At 28.7% G+C, this 21,524-nt stretch overlaps 1 protein-coding gene across 1 annotated transcript in view; it reads left to right on the forward strand.

Annotated features, from left to right (window-relative positions):
- LOC105362104 (uncharacterized) overlaps positions 1-21,524 on the forward strand; it is a 216,218-nt gene that overhangs the window by 132,839 nt on the left and 61,855 nt on the right. Inside the window, exon 3 of the mRNA XM_011499454.1 lies at positions 20,799-20,923. Within this exon, the coding sequence (XP_011497756.1) occupies positions 20,799-20,923 (125 nt within the window). The remainder of the gene's footprint in view (positions 1-20,798; positions 20,924-21,524) is intronic.

The raw sequence follows: 21,524 nt of genomic DNA on the forward strand, positions 1-21,524 counted from the left end.
AGAATGAAAGACTTTAGAAGTAAGAAAAGACAGACTTCGTAAGAGGATTGATGCCTCGCTTTTTGCACATGAAATTTTTGTGTTTGATGGAATTTTCGCCATTTTCCTTCGCCTGTCCTTCATTGTTTCTCTCTCTCTCTTTCTCTCTCTTTCTCTCTCTTTATATATATATCTCTCTCTCTCATTAAGAGAAGATTTAAGATCTGGTAAAATACTCTGGAAACTAAATATGCTATACGCTTAATCGTTTCTTATCTCTCGCTGTACAGAGAAATCTATAAATAATTGGGGATCAAGCAAGAAATTACGTGACCTTAATCCGAGTACAAACCTTGAAAAATACAGTAATAAAGTTCTGGTACTGTATTACTAAGCCAGTACAAAGAATAATTTGGATAAATAACAAATAACACACATATAATACAACACACAATGTAAGATGATAGTGTACTTCGTAGGAATATGTTACCGAGCTGTAAATATTGAGACTATTGCATGCGAGAGGTGGGGCAAAAAATTTAACCAAGTTTAAACGTTTGTACAGACACGGTTAATATAAAGAAAGACTTACATCTAGCAAAGCTTTAAAGAATATAAAATGGTTGCCAAAAGTAAGCGCCAAGAAAGTTTATCCAAAAAGCAGGAAATCGACATGAGTATAAAAATACAAATTTCGTTACTATCACGTATTAGTATTCGCGCAACGCAGTTGCACTTTTGCTCTTCGTTGTAGCTGAAAATCGGCTAAAAATCGTCTGTACGTGCTAAAAAAAGGTGGGATGAGCGCTTAAAACGCAAGGAGAGCGCTGTTCAACAAATCTAAAAATTACGATAAAATGTCTATCAAGAAAATAATAATAGTTCCAAGTTCACCAACATGCGCCTGCAATATAGTAACTTAAAAAATATACGGCATTACGAGAATTAAATAGAAAATCCTCCGTTACTGGGACAATAGTAATAATAGTAGCGGCAGCAAAATGTCCGTTTACTGGAGCATCCGCTTTATCGTGTGTTAAAGCCGGACGCATACGCACATCAATTGCAGCATTGCATTTTCGGAAGTTGGTCTGCGGAATCCAGTTGCTATGCATGTGTCGCCGTATGTATTCCCATACAAAGGACTCTCTATAGGCGTGTTTGCACACACACGCACGTGATCCTGCGCTCCAGCATCCACACCCTATTTAATAACTAGCCAGTGAGCGCGAGAGCTATTGTCTCTGTCTTTGTTTCGTCCAGCCTCCCCCTCCTTCCTCCCTTTCTCTCATTTTTATCTCATTCCGTTTGTCTTATGCGCCACTCTTCTCTCTTAGTTTGGTATTATGCCAGCATCGGTAATTAAAAGTACTACCGCAGTAATAGACTTTTATTGTTATTTACCTGTAAGCTCCTGGTTGTAAAGAATGCCTTTGTCTCTTTCGTAATTCATTTATTTTCTATCTACTTATATATTTTTTTCATTTATAATTAATAATTGCAATTTTAATATATGAGCTTAGAATAGAGTGGCTGAAATAACTAATATAAATTTATAACAAATTGATAAGTAAATAATAAAGGAAATAAAACAAAGGAAAACAAAAATAAGTTTTATTCAAATCTTACATATGAATATTAGTACTACTATTGAGAGTAGGAATATTAGTAGCAGCAGAAATAATAATAATAATAACAACAATAATATCAACTTTACGTCTGTCTGTCTGTCTCTCTCTCTCTCTCTCTCTCTCTCTCTCTCTTTCTCTACATCCTTGAATTTTTCTTTTTCTCCTCGCTCTTCCATGGTATCAATATTTTGTCTAAAAGTAGTAATATCCCAGTCATATATCGTGGACAAAGGCTTTGCTAGTACACTTCGTCTTGTTAAAAGACAATAGAAAAGAGGAGTAAAGTGAAAGTGAAGTCAATAGTCACTTTTCTTCATGCATAGTATATGTATATTCATTACTATTTATGTTCATATATACACATGTGTATATTTAGCGATGCTCGCTTTTTGGGTTTTCGACCATTTTTTAGTAACTATACTATGCACTATTATATACTATTATTCGTGTAATTGTTGAATGGCGGTAGGAAATTCTTCATGATTTTTCTCGATGGGATAGTGAAGTGAAACATGTTGGAGGACCCAACGAATATTTGACTTGTCTTTATTTTCTCCAAGTTATATATCGTACAAATTCTTAAGTCCCTATATTATCTCTTTTTTTCAATTAATAGTTCAATATATTCTTTTATTGTTCACTATTTAAGAATATTTTGTAATTAAAGAATATTTTTAAAAATATTTTTAATAAAATATTGCTTTTAAACAAAATTAATATTGGGGTGGATATTGTGCCTTTCATGCAAAAAATATGATGCACATTTTTATAAATTCAGCTCTTGTCCATTTTAAAAATTAAAGTTTAATTATATTTAATCGATAAATGTAAAATTAATATAATGATAAAAACTATAATACTCAACTAGAGTACTGAATAAGTTAGTCTTCAAATCCTTGTCATCGCCAATCTTGCTCCCACAAAAAATCTGAATTTCGTTCATTTTAACTTTTATGATACTTATATTTCACTTACTTATATGTCTGTGTTCTTAGTGATCTCGACAGATGTGAAATAATAGATCAACTTTGTTGAGAATTAAGCATGCGGATGAAAACTGGGTCGGGAAAACCTTAGTTTATAGATAAAGTATTAAATGGTATTTCGGGTACAACTAAAAACGCATTAGAGAAGGTATGATGAATAACGATCTACGTGGCGACATTGATTTGCGCAATAGACAATTCCCAAATTTTCTGATTAAAATTGAACTCATACAAATGGATGGTTAATTATATTTTAAAATTGTAATATGTATTATATATTTATTTACAATATACAGATTTTACAGTGTCATAAAAATCACTCTACTCTTTATATATTTAAGGTAGAAGAAGGAGAAAATTCACGTGTTTGTATTAGAATGAACAAATTATCGAAAGCTTTTCGAAGAAACTAATTAAAGAGAAAAAAACCTTCTTGTCGATGCGCTTCATTGCATTTTCAATAGGACAATGTTTATTGTAAAATTTTGAGTACTATTCGCCATTGATTTGAATAAGTATCATGAAAAGTAATAAATATATTGAAATAGGAGCTACTGAAATAACGATTAGTTAATTAGTTTTATTCCAAACGCAAATTTTCCGCAATAATTTTTTTATAAAGGCGATCCATCCAATACACTACGATAATTCAGAAGAATTCATTTTCTGCTCACTTACTCTCTAAATACGGTCCACTAAAATTCATAATTTTAATCAAGAGTCGCATTCAGTCATAATAAATTTAAACTATCTTTATTCTAATATTAATGCTATTCTTACTCATACTAAAGCGCTATAATAAAATATTTAAGTATGCGCATTTATTTAGAAAAAGTATCATCCTCGGCTCGGGAAGGCTCAATATTCGCTTAGAGAACATTTTACCAAATGCAGTCCGTGACAAATAAAATTGAAATTTCAAAATAAAGGCGCGTCAAGTAAAGCGCCAAATTCCGATGTCTTCATATCGAACAATTTAGCACGTTCGCTGCGATAAAAGTATCTACGGCTTTTAAAATAATACAAAGGTGTACGAATACATCGTTTATTGTTGATCTAGTTTCCGAAAACTATAATACACAATGGCACCCGTAATTCCACTTTACATTTTCCCACTTCTTGTTAACGCCCCCTCTTTTCGCCATTAACCTCAATCTTTTATACTTCTTCCGTACAATCGAGGATATCTGAGAGTCGAGCTCGCCCCTTCCCCTCTACCCGAGCAATAAGATCCAGATATTTATCCATAAATCCTTCTTCATGCCTTCGCGTAGTGTTTTCTGCCTTCGCGAAGTGATTTCGAGTCGTTGCTCGCCCTCGCGAGGCATTACACGCCTCGACTTGTCTCGCTATTCGCCTGACGCCCATCCGCCGGCTTGCGCCGTAATCCTTCGAGTTTATTTAGAGCCGAAGCCATCTCGCATAAACAATAACTGCAGCGAGCGTCCGCGAAGTCGCCTCGGCTTTATCATTCGCAGTTATTTTGTTTTACAGTCGATGCGCCCGTCCATCCACCGCGACGACTCACGACGCGCCATTTACGGGCCGATAAAACTCGCAGGGCCCGTCAATAGTGGACAAAATCATCGGCGACCGTGGGGCCCGAAATTTACGAGCATCGAATTTCCATGAGGTGAGAATCTAGGGGCCGCCTCCGCCTTGAGGAACACGGCCTAAGTGCGTGGGCGAATGTGTAACTCGGCGACGTGGCTTGCATGCTGCACTTAGCCGAGGCAGTGGCCTGCATTTCCCTTGACCCCGTCTGCCCGTATAATGGATGGCTGGTGGCGTCGTGGCGAGGAAATTATACTGAATATTTCAGGGGCTGAGTCGTGCCTGTGGTACTACTTACGAGATAATCGGCCAAAATGTGCGTGTGAGCTTCCCTCGCTCGGGTGCAGGGAATTACACGGACACAAGCTCATTGAATTAAGGGTCGAAATTGCAGTTAGACTTACTTTGCCGCTGTCCCCGCCAAAGGAAGGGAAATCTTTCAACGTCCGAGTTTGAGCGAGTACGGATGTTTAAGTTATTAAAAAGAGATGAGAAGAGTGTAGGCGGTGATGGGGCTTGGTCGTGTCAATTATCGCACAGGTCAGCTCTTGTCTTTAGCCTTCGGTATCTTTTCATGCGCCCATGTCCATATACACTCGTGCAATGTATTTTATGAATTTGTCACGTTTGTCCTTTAATTAAGATTTAACAAAGTATTTTAAACAAATGCAGTGGGCTTGTATAAGCTTTCGTTCGCACACATGTATTTCGTACGTGCGAGAATGAAGTATGTTACATTACACTTTTAATCGCGCCCTTAATTTACGTTATTAATACTAATCTAACAGGTCTTTATGGTGTTGAGGATTAATTTGGCTTATAACATAATAAGTAAAACTTTCCAAACATAAATTGTGCATAAATTATTGCTGACTGCTACGATATGTATGTATCAGAGAGCATGAAAGCATGATAAATGTCAATATCTAGCATTTTCAGAATACAATTATCCCTATACTTTATTCGATTTTCTTTCTTTCTCTCTCTCTCTCTCGCTCTCTCTCTCTTTTCTTTTCTTTTCTTTTCGTTTTTGATTAAATGCAAAACATGCGCAACACTGTGACCGACGAAATCCCGTAAAAATAAATTTAATTTAATATTCATCAGTGTACGTGGAAGAATATTAAGCGATAAGGATAAGCCGAACGCTAAATTTTTCTTATCTTTTGATTTATTAACATCTTGCTGACAACGCATAGCCGAAGGAATTTTACTCTCATGCAGTACGTACATAGAATGCTTTACTTGAAGAATCCTCCCGTGAATACAGGCTATATCTTTACGCTGAGTATACATCAGAGACTTGTATTTTTACGTTTAAAATGCACTCCACTCTATTGCATTAACGGCGAAAGGAAAGTTTTGCAACTCGAGAGTGTTTGTTCGTAAAGTGAAAGATTACTTCTTTAAGTGATGGGAAATTAACGTAATAATTTATTTCATACGGTCTTGTATTATCCATCTCCAAAACCAGCTATTTAGATTAAGTTATTGAAAACACTAATAGGACATTGACAGTACGTTGATATTTGTTGACGGTGCGTTCAAATAACCGAACACATTTTTCAATTACCCATTTTTCAAATAGTTTTACTTTTTTTATTAAATCTCTTTTTATTGTGTATATAGTTGATACAACGTATTTCAATTTATCCTTCCCCCATAAAATTTCATTAAATATAACCTTTAATTGTTGACGTATGCAATATATACGTGCATATCACTTATATAATTTATGTAAAATTAACGAAAGATTAGTTAATTATAACGAACAGAAAGAAACAAATTGTGTTTAAATGATAAATAATAATATTACCACACAATTTTCATCAAAACTTTTTCTTAATATGTAAGGAAATCACACGTTACTATATTTCAGTTTTTAATCAATTACGAAAGAATTGGCATAAAGATCATATAATTTTTAAGCGCATGAACAATAATGTAATGGACATTTTTATATTAATTTTAATAGTGTCGTGCATTTCATGTAATTTCACGTATTTGTCAGTTTTCAGAAATTATTCGGTATTTCTTAATATGAACCGATGTATTATTTCATCGTCTATTTTGCGCAAGATTAGATTGCACTTCACTTCAAAATCTCTTCTAATCCACATTAAGCACATGTATGTTTTGTTATTCTCAATACTGTTATCGTTATTCGGTATATAAAACTTTATCTTTCTTTATCTATCTTTTTTTCTTTTTTTTTCATTCACCCTTTTGACTCCGAAACTGGAATTAATTTTCATCTCAGTCAGTAGTTTGGAAAACTAACCAATTGTTGGGCTTTTATTTCGCTGTACTCTATCTATTTTATACTTTACACTAATGAGACTCAATTTTAAACATCCAATACCCAAGCACTCTGTTCGTGGTGCTTAGTACCTTTTCAGCCGAAGCCAAAGGGCTATACAAGCTTAGTACGTATGTAATTCGCATTTGATTCATTGAAGTCCTATGATCACCTGCGGAATGGTACGATCCCATTACCCTCGCATTCAATGGAATTGAACTGGGCATAGATCGACTGTTCTACACTGCAAATAATCATTGGGAGTCTTGAGCGATAGTCGATGCTAGAGATCTCCAAGAGTCAAAGACGTAATCAGCGTCGCCCATAGTTAAAGCAAAAATCAATATAACCGACAAGCTGGCGATGCTCGAGTTGGTAAAAATTTCTAATTCCAATTTATTTTTAAGGCCTGTAGATACAATATAGATAGCTTTATTCTTTAGAAATGGGTCAAGATTTCTTCGAGATTTAGATCTACGGCTTTTAAATCAAAATAAATAGTCGCTCTTATAGAAATATTTTAGATTTTGTTTTATGTATTTCTTAGCTTATGAAACGTCCTTTCCCAAAATCAATAACGCAACTACTAAATATGGCAATAACATCTTTCAATAAGTAACGTCAGTAATTAAAAGCGTTATTTCCATCTCACTTGCCCTTTCCCAATTTATAGAACAGAGCTGGAAGCTATTGTAGCTCAATTTCCCGGCATTAACATTAAAATAAATATTAACCCCTTTTTATTTGGGAATAGTTTGCAATTCGCTTTTAAGATCAATAAGCAATGCTAAGAGGGCGAAAATAGAATGAAAAATTTTCTCAAAGCAATGGACAATGTATTTAAGTTTTTTCGTATTTGATATCCGGCTAATCCCTTGACATGAGCTCTCAAAGAATAGACCACCCGAGATATATTGTTCGGATCACTGCCTTCGTCTTCAAAAAAGTCCATCATTTTCGCTACGTAACCCCCAGCCACCTTAGCTCATGATATAGATTCGTCCGTCACACATTTTTTGCGTCGTACTCCAGTCAATAACAATACCTCGATATAATAAATATTAGGCGACGAGTTTACTATTTTTCAAAATTATTTAAGTATTTTTATATAAGTTTTTCTTAAATTAACTTGGCTTTATTTTTATCTTTAATCGTGTGAAAATTTATTGTAGTGATGAATTATAATTGTATAACACGTTAGCTCTTTGTATTACATTTTTTAAACTGCACGGAGGAAAATGGTCGTTTATATTTATAATGATAAGACATTTAATAATCAACTTTACAGCGGCGATTACTTGCAGATTATTTACATTTATAAATACCTTCTAAACGATTTCCTCATATATAACTCGATATAAGTTTTTTATTTATTAATATTTAGAAAATATTCTATTCTATTGCATAATCAACTAAATTTGTTTATTGGATATATCATTTATACTATTTTTCTTAGGCATCTACTTGCAAAAATTGAATAGTACGACTATTTACGTAAAACCATCTTCACTTTAACTCTACTACATGAGCTAATTTCGTTACACGAAGTATTTTACTAGGCATAGAACAGAATTAACAAGATAAACTATGAGAATATAGGCTAAGTTAGAGAGAAGTTTGGCTAGTTTGAGACCTTTGTCGACCAAGTATTCACTCTCTATTTATAGAATCTTCTCAAATTAAACTCGTACACAGCATTAGTTTTCTTTCATAAATATAATATAATATATATATATATATATATATATTATACAGACATATTTTTTATTTAATACGCAAACTCAACTGTATGATATTGCTACTTGCCATCCTTTTCTCTACATCGACACTATATAAACAGTACATTACAGTCTGTTTTCCAATAAGATAAGTCATTTGTGCCATTTTGCATTTATATTTATTAGCTTAGTATTATTTCAAATTATTGATATAAGTCTTCGTGATATATAAGTCCGGAAAAACGTATGAATCTTTGCTATATAATTTTTATTCTATTCATGTATAAACATGAATTTATATTAGCAGTACAACATTCGATATTCCTTAAACTAATTCTTTTTTATCCGAGCTCATGATTCTTTTGCAATATTTATATTATTATTTATAATTTAGAAAATTATATAATTTATAATACCGAAAATTTATTAACGGCCTATCGAATTCTATATGAATTGCAGTATCACTTCAACATTGTTTCACTCGATTTAATATGCTTTATTATGTTATGAAAATAATTTTTCAAAAATACCATCAGTCACCACTTTTTCATAATAACATTTAAAATACAAATGAACAAAAACTTAATTTTAATATTACGAATGCTGATTTTACAAAACTTGTATACATTCATTTTGTGTATATCGGATAGCATTTTAATCTTTGCAAATCAATAGTTATAGTAGAATAAATTTAATTCGTATTCCTGATAATGAGGCAAATAACTTTTTAAACTATGGAATCTAAACTATTATGAAAATTGAATGTATGATATGTACTTATATACCTAAATCTAATAATAATTAATATCTAAATAATATTTTTATTTTTCTTGTTTAAATAACGAACGCAATCCAGCCTTCCTACGTAAATTTATAATTGACTTAAAATGTATAACAAAATCAAATTAAATTTACGAGGAGAATATACCTAAAATAATTCTAATATTTGAGAAGAAATAATATAAGTAATGAAAAAGAATGTACGAACAAATTTTTTCTTAATTAATTCAACATTATAGATATATTGCCGACAATGCCATTAATTCCAACAAAAATAGGAAATGGATGGAGGAGAAAATTAAGCGCAATATTAACATAGGTAGCGTGGTTCGTCACTTGTGAAATTCAACACAGCCAGGGTGACCTGCCGAACTTAAGCTGTCAATTAAATGATCTACCCACAGAATAATAAAATAAAGGAAAAATCCTTGGAAGCGTCGACTCGTTTCATTCGTTCGACTCTCCGTAAGCCCCAGGCGGCTGGAGCTTTACGCCATTGAGCTTCGAACGAAAAAGCAAGTTTCGGGCTCTATGTAAAAACTATGAAGCCCACGTTTTATTCCCTATCCGGTACAACACTGCCAAGGAAAAACGGAGTATCGTTATTGCATCGCGTTAGACGAACATCTCGTGGTTGCCGCATTACGCGTCGAAAAAGGCCTGAAGGTAATGCCATCCGAAGTAAATGAGGTAGGACTAGTCGAGAACACACTCCACGTTATTTTCCTCCAAATTTGAATTCTTTATCCGGGGCCAACATCATTCTGTGAGATAGGCAAGGAGACTGCAAACTGAGTCCTGACGAATCCAAGCTCTAAATTAACGAGGTAAAGGAGAATTTTTTTATCAGTTCTATGATGGATTAGATATACAGAGAAATTATAGAGGATTCGTTAGGACGCTCTAATATTGGCTGAAAATCCAGGGTTCCGCTATATTTATCCTTGGCTATTGCATATATTTGTAATAGCAAATAATTAAATGTGTAACGTATGGCAAGAATGTAAATATTGAAAGGCTTGGTAAAATGTTCGGAAGATAGACGTTATTCGTGGTTATGCACGAGTGGAGATTCAATTTGAAATATTTATTCAAATGAATTATAATCTAAAATGTGCACGTATTAAACAAAAAATTTTTTAAATACTGTTTCGAAATTTTTTTATAAAATAATATTGAGCTCCGAAAATTTATTTCAAAATACTACAATGAAGTTATCTAAAGAAACTTTCAGAAAGAAAAATCAATTGAGTGCAACTTGCCCTGAAAAAATACTAGAAAATGTTGAATAAAATTTTTCGATCATGAGTATTAAAATTTCGACTTGCTTTTGTTGCAATAAAAATTAAAAATAAAATAATAAATGACATATTAATTACTTTATATGTTTACTTTGCTCTGATACTTCATTATTAATAGTTTACGACAAGGCCACTAATTAATGGTATTAACATTAATGCCAAAAACAGACGTATGCAGTATATAACTAATTCAATTAATAACGTTCAGCTGACGTCTCTAAAAATGTTAGATTATGGCTATTATTAATTGGTAGAATAAATGCAACTCTGTATTCATGTTTAAAACAACAAGTACTTTTTTAACATTACAGATAAGATATTAAAAAATTATTTTTAATTTTGTAAAATAGTATCATTTTTTTTAATAAAGTGAGCCACTTCAAACTATATTTCATTACATAATTTATCATGAGGGTTAAATCCGTAATGCCAAAAAAAATAGACTACCATAATGGATATAAAAAGTACCGATAAATACTATAATCTATATTACAAATTTTTCTACAGTAATTTTTTATAGATTAATTTAATTCGTAAATTCATACAATATATCGACAATGCACAATAAACGTTTATGAACAAAATCGAAAAATAAAATACTCGAAAATTCTAGACTTAATAAACTAATTAGTAATTGATTATGAAGTAACAATAATTTAATTCATTTGCCAGTAATTCATTTAATAAAACGTATTCGAAAGTTTCCGAAATTCTTTACAAAATGTTTTTATGAACGAACAAAAAAAAGTGAACTAAATAGTCGCTGAAATACTTGCCATTTTCGTTTTTCGCAGGCTGAGTTGTACCGCTCTACATGTAAAATTAAATAAAACTGTATAACAGTTTTTCCGATGATCTGAGCTGTTTGCCAGAATTTTGTGGTTGATTGACTTATGCAAGAGGGTTCGAAATACGTGGGTAAAAAAATGTTTTCAAGCCAACCGACAGCGTGGCCAACTTTATTGATCGTTTGGTATTCGGTTAATCCCATTAGTTGTGCGCCCAGAGAATGGTCAACTAGGGACATATTGTGCCGATCACTGACTTGACTCTCCAAAAAGTTGATCATTTTCGCAATATAAACGCCGATCACTTTTATTAATCCCGCTGCTTCGAGAGATACGGAAGTTTGGCAACGTTGCACCAATCAACGCCAATGACGTTAGGTAACTTAAGCTCCAACGATTATCAATGTAAAGCTGCTATCTCTATAGACAAGAACTAATTACAAAGAATACTTGCTATTGCTTAACAACCTTTTATTTACTTCCTAGCTATACGAATGCATTTACGACATTGCGTGGAATGTAAAACTATTAATAATCTATTCATTTGATAAAATTGAATAAATATCGTTAAAAATAGCTTAATATATATATATAATATTTCATTTAATTTAATTTCCAGAGCAGTACATATACGAACATGAAAATTACAAGGAAATTTAGCAGTATGTATGGCTAATATTCAGGCAACTTTTCCTAATTTAGTAATAACACTAGACGACATTTGAAATTGAATGTATAAAACTATACTGTACTTAAGTTTATTATTTCAATATGTTGATTTTACTTTGGATAAAATATGATTAAAATTTCATATACCACAATTTTAAATACTTTTCTATATTTGCATGGATTTGAAAAGTATTAACATATATATATATATATATATATATATATATATATATATATATATATATATATATATATGTATATGTATTAATGGAAACACTAAAGCTATTAACTTTTAAATTTATACTTCTCGCAAAAATTATGCAAGCAAAAGTTGTAAGAAAATTATTATACATTACAAGGACTAATTAAAAAAAAAAGTATATAGCACTTAATTACTTAATAAGCATTACAAGCACGCAAATATATCGCAGAGTGGTTTCATTCAAATTACTCTAAAACCGATTGATTCTTTTTCATAAATCAGTTTATTGACATTTTATTAAACAATTTTACTTTATCTGCAATATAGTTTAATGTATTAAAAATCCTTATATTAAATATTTATAAAAATCCCATTTACTCTTGTTAGTTAAATATATATTTCAATTTTTTTATACTATGTTTGAATTTAAATTATCCACCAAATCAATATTGGAAAATATTCACTTTTCGAAAATCGATTATTAATCATTGCTCACTTTTATACAAAATAGTATATAAAATATTATGCTTAATTTGTGGAAAATTTTTAATATTTATATTTACTTGCACTACTTTAATTACATTAAATATATCATTTTACATGATCATATAATTGTTTGCTTGGTGTCATTTTGCCAAACGTATGCTAGACATCTTGTTCATTTTTAAAAATTATATAAATTTCGTCAATAATTACGAGTTTCATAATTGTCTTGAAAACAAGTAATTAAATATGTGTTTCGAGGTATATTTATATATTATATGCAATTTTTTATGAATTAGTATTGCATCATATCATGTGAAAATACGGTTTTGTTCTTTATAAATATTAATTTAAAAATTACTGAAATAATCTGAAATTTATTTCTACTGTCTGTAAGAACGCATACTAATTTTAGGTTAAATTATAGCTGTAAATTTCAAGAAAAAATATGGGAATTCAATAGCGATTCCAACCTATCTGAATACCGTTAATACTATTGACATATTGCATCCTTACATATGCGTTTTCGATTTATTCGAGATTCAGCCAAAGAAATATACAGAATATTGTATAAAAATTCTATTTATTAATATGTGATTTATGATAAAACCAATTTAAATTTTAATATACACAAACAAAATTTTGTCAGTAATAAGAGAGTACAGAGCGATGATTAAAAAAAATTTCTTTTAAATTATTCATTTTCTGTGAAAATAACAATCAAATAAAATAATAAAAATCTAATTACTTATTTATAACGTTAATAAATAAAGCTGAGTATATGTAATAGGTATTACATTGATTTTGCAGCAATAAAAATATATTCTATGGCGTACAATAATTACATGTTTAATTATATATATATATAATTATAATAATGTGTAATATATATTATGATATAATATAATTATTATATCATTAATAATTATTATATTAATAATATTATTTATTATATAATATTAATAATTATTATTACAATAATTACATATTTAATAAGAAAACATAAATATTTTCGTAATATTAATAAAACACAATTATTATCAAATTCCATTATTAAATAATTTTTCTTTTCTAATTCATATTGAAAAAATATTTTTCTGGTGCATTTTATTTAAAATTTAGATATCGTAAAATCTGCTACTTCACTTATTTTTATTTTTACAATATTTCTATTTTTTTTTGTACTAAAATTATGCGGAGAAAAGATCATTATATTACATCTATAAGATCAATGGATTATCGATGAATAAAACATGTAATTGTATGATATATTTAAATATATCTATTACCTTGAATAACTCGAATAAATAATGAATTAGTTATATGTAACATGTAAAATGATTTTACTGTAATTAGAAATGTACACAGTTACCGCCTCTTAAAAATAAATAAACTAATCCAGTTAACGTGTATGAAACATACACGTTTATCTATTAAATGGAGACAATATGTAAATTTGGTGAATCTATAGATAAAGAAAAAGACTGAAATCGTTAGAGTGTAGCATCTATTATAACCAAGCAATGTGATTTTAAAATCAAAAGCGAATATATGGCCCCATTTATTTAACCGATGGCTCTCGATCCATTTGAATAAAAATAACTAAATTTATTCTTGTTAAAATCTCCGAACTATTATAATAATTACTAATCGTCAAAGTAAATATTGTATAATATATTAATTGGTGTAACGATTAATATTATATATTGAAATTAAATGAAATAATTAAATAACAACAGCGGGGATTACGATTATCTTTAGATGAATACGTAAATAACAAGATAACTCAAATAAAATTCACAGAAGTAACAGTTTGTTTGTATTTATTTCCATTGGATATTTACAGAAAAAAAGTTTGGAAAGTCATTTTGAATATTATGAAAACATACCTATTTATAATAGACATGTTTCGATTATATGATTAGGAATGCTTTATACGTGACTATAAATAAATAATAAGAGATCGCAAAACATGGATGTAAATTAATGCTTAAAGGTAATTTTAACTAATCTTATTAAGAATTGGAAAATTATATTTCCTTAATTTTTATTTAAGGTTCAGGCTACAATTAATTCAATTTCCAATACATAAAATAGTGAAATTTCATGAACAAAGTATACATTTTATGATGTACATATAGCAATCTACACGCACATGTATACATATATGCATACGTATATTACACTTGAGAATATCTCTATGTAAATGTTATGTAATATACGGTGTTATAGAGTAAATCTTTTCATTTTATACTGTCAGATGCAACGAGTCGTTATTAATACCACCGGTTCAATACTTAAATTAAATCACCATTTTGTGTGTATGTATTAAAGAACAATGGGTAAACTTTATCTTTCATATATTCTAATCATTATCCCACATATTTTATATTAATACAATAAATACATGTATTCTAATCTATCCTTATCATGTTTTGATATGTAAGAAAGCTCTCTGTATATGGTAAATTCAGTTTTAATGGAAACTCCATTTCTGTGACTATGTCAGTCATGTAAATCACATATTTTTACAAATCAACTGAAAAAAGCATACCGTCAAAAGTTTTTCCCTATTATTATATAATTTCATCTGAATAATATTAATATTATATACAATACTATGTTTAATTGCTAAATTGCATTAAAAGTAAATTAAGAGGCATATTACTATTTACTTCCTACACTCATAATTCGGAAACCTACACACATATATATATAATAGCAGAATCTTATCTATTATTATTAAATAATTAAGATTAATGTAGTTTAACTCGTAACATTTAACATGTTAATTTTTTGTATTTAATTAATAAATTAAGAGAAAGAAACAAAATATCTTTCAAGTAATAACTATGATTATTATGTTGAAAATAAATTCATTGTTAATAAAGAATTACAAACTTGTGTTATAAAAAAAGTTGATTTTAAATGCAATATTTTTATATTTTAAAAAATTATCTTAAATTTGTTGTTTATTCTGATTCTGATAATAAATAATTTTCGATATCTTCATTTTTCCTTTACTATCCATATAAAGAATCAGCGTACAAAGAAACAATAACAGATCAAAGGATAAAAATAATAAGCATATTTGAAATAGTCTCGTTGATATTCATATTTATTTTCGCTGTACCATGCTTTTCAATTTTAAAAAATAGATTGAATAACAATCTTTGTAATTATTCGAATATAAATGTACATTCCTTAACGACTATACATTTTAATAATTTTTATAATACCACATAATTTAGATAATATTTTTCTCTAAATAATATTATATTTATGACAATAAAAAAAAATAAAAATTAAATAATGTTAAATTGAAATTGATTAGAGAAATTGGTTTTTGTAAAAATTTGTTATATTTTTGGGTATTAAAAATTAGTATATCTCATTTAATTTTTGAAAAGATAATTAATGAGACGTATCTAAGGACAATAATTATAAATAAATTTATTACATTATGTATTTATGTAGATTATTTTCCATGTAGAAATTTTTATTAATTCAAAGTTTTAGAATTTCGATATGATAATAAATTCAGCTCTTCAAGATTAAGTTTAATCTCATGAATTCCTGCTATTTTATTGCTTTATAAATCAATGAGAAATAAGCTTGTTCTATTTGTTATTAAAATTGATGAAATGAAATTAAATTGATTTATTAATCTAATCGAGCCTATTATCATTACTAAAAATTATTAAATAACAAAGAATCAATAGGCCTGAAGAAGGATGGAATTATATATCAACAAACATAAACTTTTATAAATAAACTTGCAATCAAAAGATTGTATAATATATTGGTATATCACTATTGTATTTAGCTATGACTTGTATAAAATTCCTTATACTAATAAAATACAATATAATTGCTAAATATAATTCCTAAATTAATAGTTGTTTTATAAAAAATTATAATTTCTTATATAAAGTTTGTTACAATTAAATTCTTACAAGAATGAATGTTACAAAAAAGGACTAGAAATATATTGATATTTACGTATTATAAATATTAATTACTTAACTATTTAATTATATAATAGTTAAAATTATATGGGATAAGTAATATTAAAATTTGTTTAAATCAGACTTACTTGTTTGTAAAAGACGGGTGAGTTTCTTGGAATTGAAATTTTTTGAAAAGCCTATTCTAATTGAATAAATTCTTGTAATTTGTAGCAGATTATTCTCCGGAATATACGTATATTCTCTGTAAATTAAAAATTCGTAAAACATTTTGTTGTTAAGTGGAACATTTATAAAATTTAAAATATATTAGTCCAAGGCCAACAAGCACAAATAAGGAATTAATAAAGGGGAGGGGGGAATAAAATTAAAAAGATTCCTGCATTTTTACATATTCAAGCTAAAATAATTGTATAACAAAAATAATGCACGAGAAAAAATTTATTTGAAGATTTATAAGACTTTTAAATGTATGAATACAATAAATATTTCGCAATTATGAAACAGGAAATTGTTAAATATTTTATTTTGAAATATAAATTTGCAGATAAATATTGGAACTAATAGTGGGAAATAAGCATAATCCTAATATACCATAAAATAAATTCTGTAATACCGTCAAAGTTTGAATTTGTAATAGAAATAGTTTTGAAGAAATATCGCAAATTACCCTATGTGTGGAGAAATTTCAATTCCAACAAATTAAATAAAATATATAAATGGCACCAAAGCAAAAATATGAATGTTGTACTCTATTCATCTGAATTTTTAATTCGCTTGATCAATCACATTCATCGTGAACTGTTCAGATAAAAGCCCATTAATCCAGTCAGCTAGAGAGCTAATAATAAGTACGCTCGTATAGAATTTCCAGTTATAACAGAACATAAAACCTTTAGTTTTCCCCTCTATTACGGGGAACTGATCTAAAATGTACACAAATTGAAGATCATCAACGTCAAAAACACTGGATAAAAGTATTAACATAGTTTAATGATGAATATAGTTTAAATAATAAATAACAAACGTTTTCATAAAGTACAATTTAATTATGCCCCCAAAATAAAATGGCATTCTTAGATACAATCATAGATTACATACAAGTATGTTTGTATTATTCTAAAAATATTTAAAATCTTGTTTTATTAAAAATATTATTAAAAATATATTTTACAAGCACGTAAAATAGAAATATATTTTAAAAATACAGGAAGAACATTTTAATATTCACATTTTATACATATTAAATTTTATAAGAAACATTTTTGAGTGGAAATATTGCAGTGAATAATAAACTAAACTTATTATTATCAAATATTAATGTAAAAATTATACATTAAAAAGAAAATTACGTCTGATAAACATTATTTTATACTATGTTTGCATAATTTCAGATTTCTCTAAACTCCATGAATAGTTGTTTATATTCACAATTAATAAGTAGAATGACAAAGTATTTGACTAAAAATAAGCTCTTGAAACATATAATCGCTATAATTATTTTTTGGTGCATATAAAGTTAATATTGTAACTTTCCATTTTTATCGATTTTATTACTAGAGTATGTTTTTATACATCAGTTTAAGTATAATAATAAATTGTTTATGCAAATATTGGTATGCTTATAAAACTGTCGATATTTAAATACTATAGAAGTTATAAAATTATGTGGAATAATAGGCTTTTCAAACAATAAATTTATAAAACTCTTATCTATGAAGTACGAAGTCCAAAGCTCATAGCAATCCTGCAATTATTGTAATTTTATAAATTATTACATTTTAGATCTTTCGAAATTCAACGTATTGACAGTATTGAATCCTTGAATAAAAATTTCATACTTCCCTTCCCGATATAAAAATGAATTTCTTCTAATGCACGGACGATAAACTATAAATTATCTTCCAACTACATTCTCGGAAAGCTTCTAAAACTGTTTCATGTAAAATAAATTAAATACAAACAAATATAGAATAGTCCATTCAATGAAAATAATTCAGTATTAGTCGATCGTCTATCAATCAGAATTTAAGATGGAACGCGTGCGTCTATGACCCTCAAAGTCAACTTCTTGTCATTTAAGTACATACTGGGGCTCCTAGCTATCAAATTCTGATCAACTTCCTTCATCTTCATCTTCATTGAGCTCTTCGCAATATCTCCTCGTGTCTCTCCAACTCCCTCCATCCTCGCTCTCACTACGCCCCCCTCCGCCGCTCTATCGCTCTATCTCTAACTCTATATTTACGTATTGCTATATGTTCATTTTCTTTTGCTTTACTGATTTTTGATATTCTATTTCCTCCATTTCTCTCACTAACTTTCCTCCTTTACTTTTCCCAAGAAATGTTATATATAAAAGCATGTAATAATATTGTGCTTTTTCTCAAGTCATATTTGTCACTTGTTCCAAAAAGTCTAGGTATGTACAACAACCCATATTTCGGGAATATTTTTTTTCATTATATAAACACAGGATTTTCATCGTCACATTTTCACGTGAGTCAAGATAGTCTTTTTTTTTAGTTAATGATCATAATTTCTCATGGAAACACTAAAATGAGCAGTCTGTATTATTATATATGTATCTCATAGGTTTGAGTTACATTATGGTTGAGTAACATGTTCCATTTAGTAGAAATGGGATCAAACTAGTAAAGCAGAGTAGCATTACATAATAAATATTTATGACTGAAAGTAAAAATAAAGTTATTATTTTTACAACTGAAATAATTATTGAAATATTTTCTAACGAGTACATTAAATTTAATTTCAATTGTGTGCTAATGCTATGTCAATTGTTTATTAACCAAAATACTTTATATTCGTTCATTTTAAAGGAGTTTCTTCATATATATAACTGGAAAGGTTTATAAATAATGATTTTTTAAATAGCAAGGTTATCCAAGTTTTTCAAACTATTTAAATACTTATTAAAGGATCGTATTTTAGTTATAAATTATCACAATATCATGGAGTTTTAAATTAATGGTTGGAGTCCGTTTCATATTTTATTTAAGGTTTTTTAATTATCGATTAAATAGAAGTATCTAGAACAAAGGATAAAAATAATCATTGAAAAGATATATTTTACATTTAGATAAAAAGTGGAAAATCAGCCTTATTTGTTCATTGAAATTTCATTTAAAAATCAATAATGCATTTTTCTTGATTTTATTAGTTGCAGTGAGCAAAATATGAATTTGATCGATCAGTCAATTAATTTTTACGTTAGACGCAAACATCAATTATTATTATTATTATGTTATTATTATGACTGCAAATTAAAAAAATCTTAGTCTTGAAAGCTTTGGAAATATATTCTAATTAAATTATAATGCAATAACAGAGCTGCGATAGAGAAATATTGTAATTATGAAAATTTTAAACTATCAAAATATAAAGTCAATATAGGGGCTAACGAAAAAGCAAAAATATAACAAAAGATTCAGGTTGAAATTATTAAAACATTATATGTACTTATTGATTATAAAATATTTTTTATTGAGTTTTGTAATCAAGAACTTAATTATATAACAAAGAGATTATTTTGGACGATACTTATGTAACAATGATATTGTTGTCTATTTTTTAGCACTTAATAGGCGAGTGATATGAAACAATCGGTAATTCAATAATCAATTGTTTTTCAATTTTCACACAAACACAAAGTTTGCAAAAAATTAATGTGTATTTGTTTGTAGAATATTTGCTGTTAACAGAAATTAATCCGTAATGGATCAGGAACTTTTGCGAGATATTTGAACGTCGAAATCACAGAGGGTAAAGTGGTGGAAAAATTGGTCGAACAAATTGGCTGAAGGGTGGTTCCACGAATAAAAATTTAAAAAACCCTTTTAATCTCATTTCGAATGACTTGATTTCCTTTCGATATTCATATCGCGTCTGATTGATTCTATATTCAATCATTATTAACTGATTTTACAATAAAAAAGAAGATTATTTGATTTCATGTCGTTAATATTATTAAATGCTTGAGCCTTATTTAAGCAGCTAACTATTAATAAATGTAATGAATCACAAAGCCCATTAATTACAGCTGAAATATAAATAAATATATTAAATTCAGGTGAATGAATCTTGTTTTTTGTATAATAATGTATATTACATGTATCGAATAAAGTGTTTAGATATTCATTCGATAAATTAAAATCTCAATTATTAAAAGCAATTATTTACATCCCATCGATTAAAATAATATAAGCTAAAATTAGGGAAAACAATTTCTTATAGTTTTTAAATAGCAAAAAAGTACTCGAACACAAAAGTTGATAGCTTTTTCATAAAGAAGACAAAGTCCTTATAGTATCGCAATACGAGCCACCAAAACTTTCACCGAACGACGTTTTATTATAAAAAAAGTCAAGGCTATTATTTTAAATGCTGTAGCAAGGTTGTCAAAATCTCTCACTGTTCCAGGATATCGACGCCGTTTCAAGTGGTAGCCGTAGCTCTGATCCTCGCCGGAACGATATCGGCTTTGATCGGACATTGCTGCTCCGATCACAGGACACTCGTTGCTTGCGGTCTATTTCTGCTGGGCGGTGAGTTTCAATACTTGATATACACACACATTTAATATTTCTTTTGCCTGTCTTTTGTATTAACCTATGTGAACTCGAATTGAATGGTTTCAACGTGTATTGAGAAACGATACTGGGAGGATCGGTTAATGTATCGCGTGTATATGCTATGCCAATGTAATCTACGTACTGAATATCTCTAGGTTTGATTGAAATAATTGCATCACGAAAATTACCAGAAGTTCATACAGATTAAAAATCATATTTTTGTTATTTTTTTGTTTTGTTGTTTTTGTTCTGTTTATAATTTCTTGTTTTTGCTACATTACACGGACACAAGTATTTCATGTGATAGGGCTAATTTTTATTTCATAAGTTCGTAATTTACCCCGAAATTTAATTATCGACCGTGTTACTATTGGCAATATTCTATTTTTTTTTAATTTAATATTTCCGAAAAAATATCTTTATAAATATGCACGGTTAATTAAGCTTTATATTTCGTTTTCAAGACATAAATAATACTTTTAAATGAACAATATAAACAATGGAATTAAATTTGTATTCTTTAATACTTGTTCAGTATAATTGATTCGGAAATTTACGCATAATAAAGTTGATA

The sequence above is a fragment of the Ceratosolen solmsi genome, unplaced genomic scaffold (assembly GCF_000503995.2).
Source record: "Ceratosolen solmsi marchali unplaced genomic scaffold, CerSol_1.0 scaffold35, whole genome shotgun sequence".
NCBI classification, from domain to species: domain Eukaryota; kingdom Metazoa; phylum Arthropoda; class Insecta; order Hymenoptera; family Agaonidae; genus Ceratosolen; species Ceratosolen solmsi.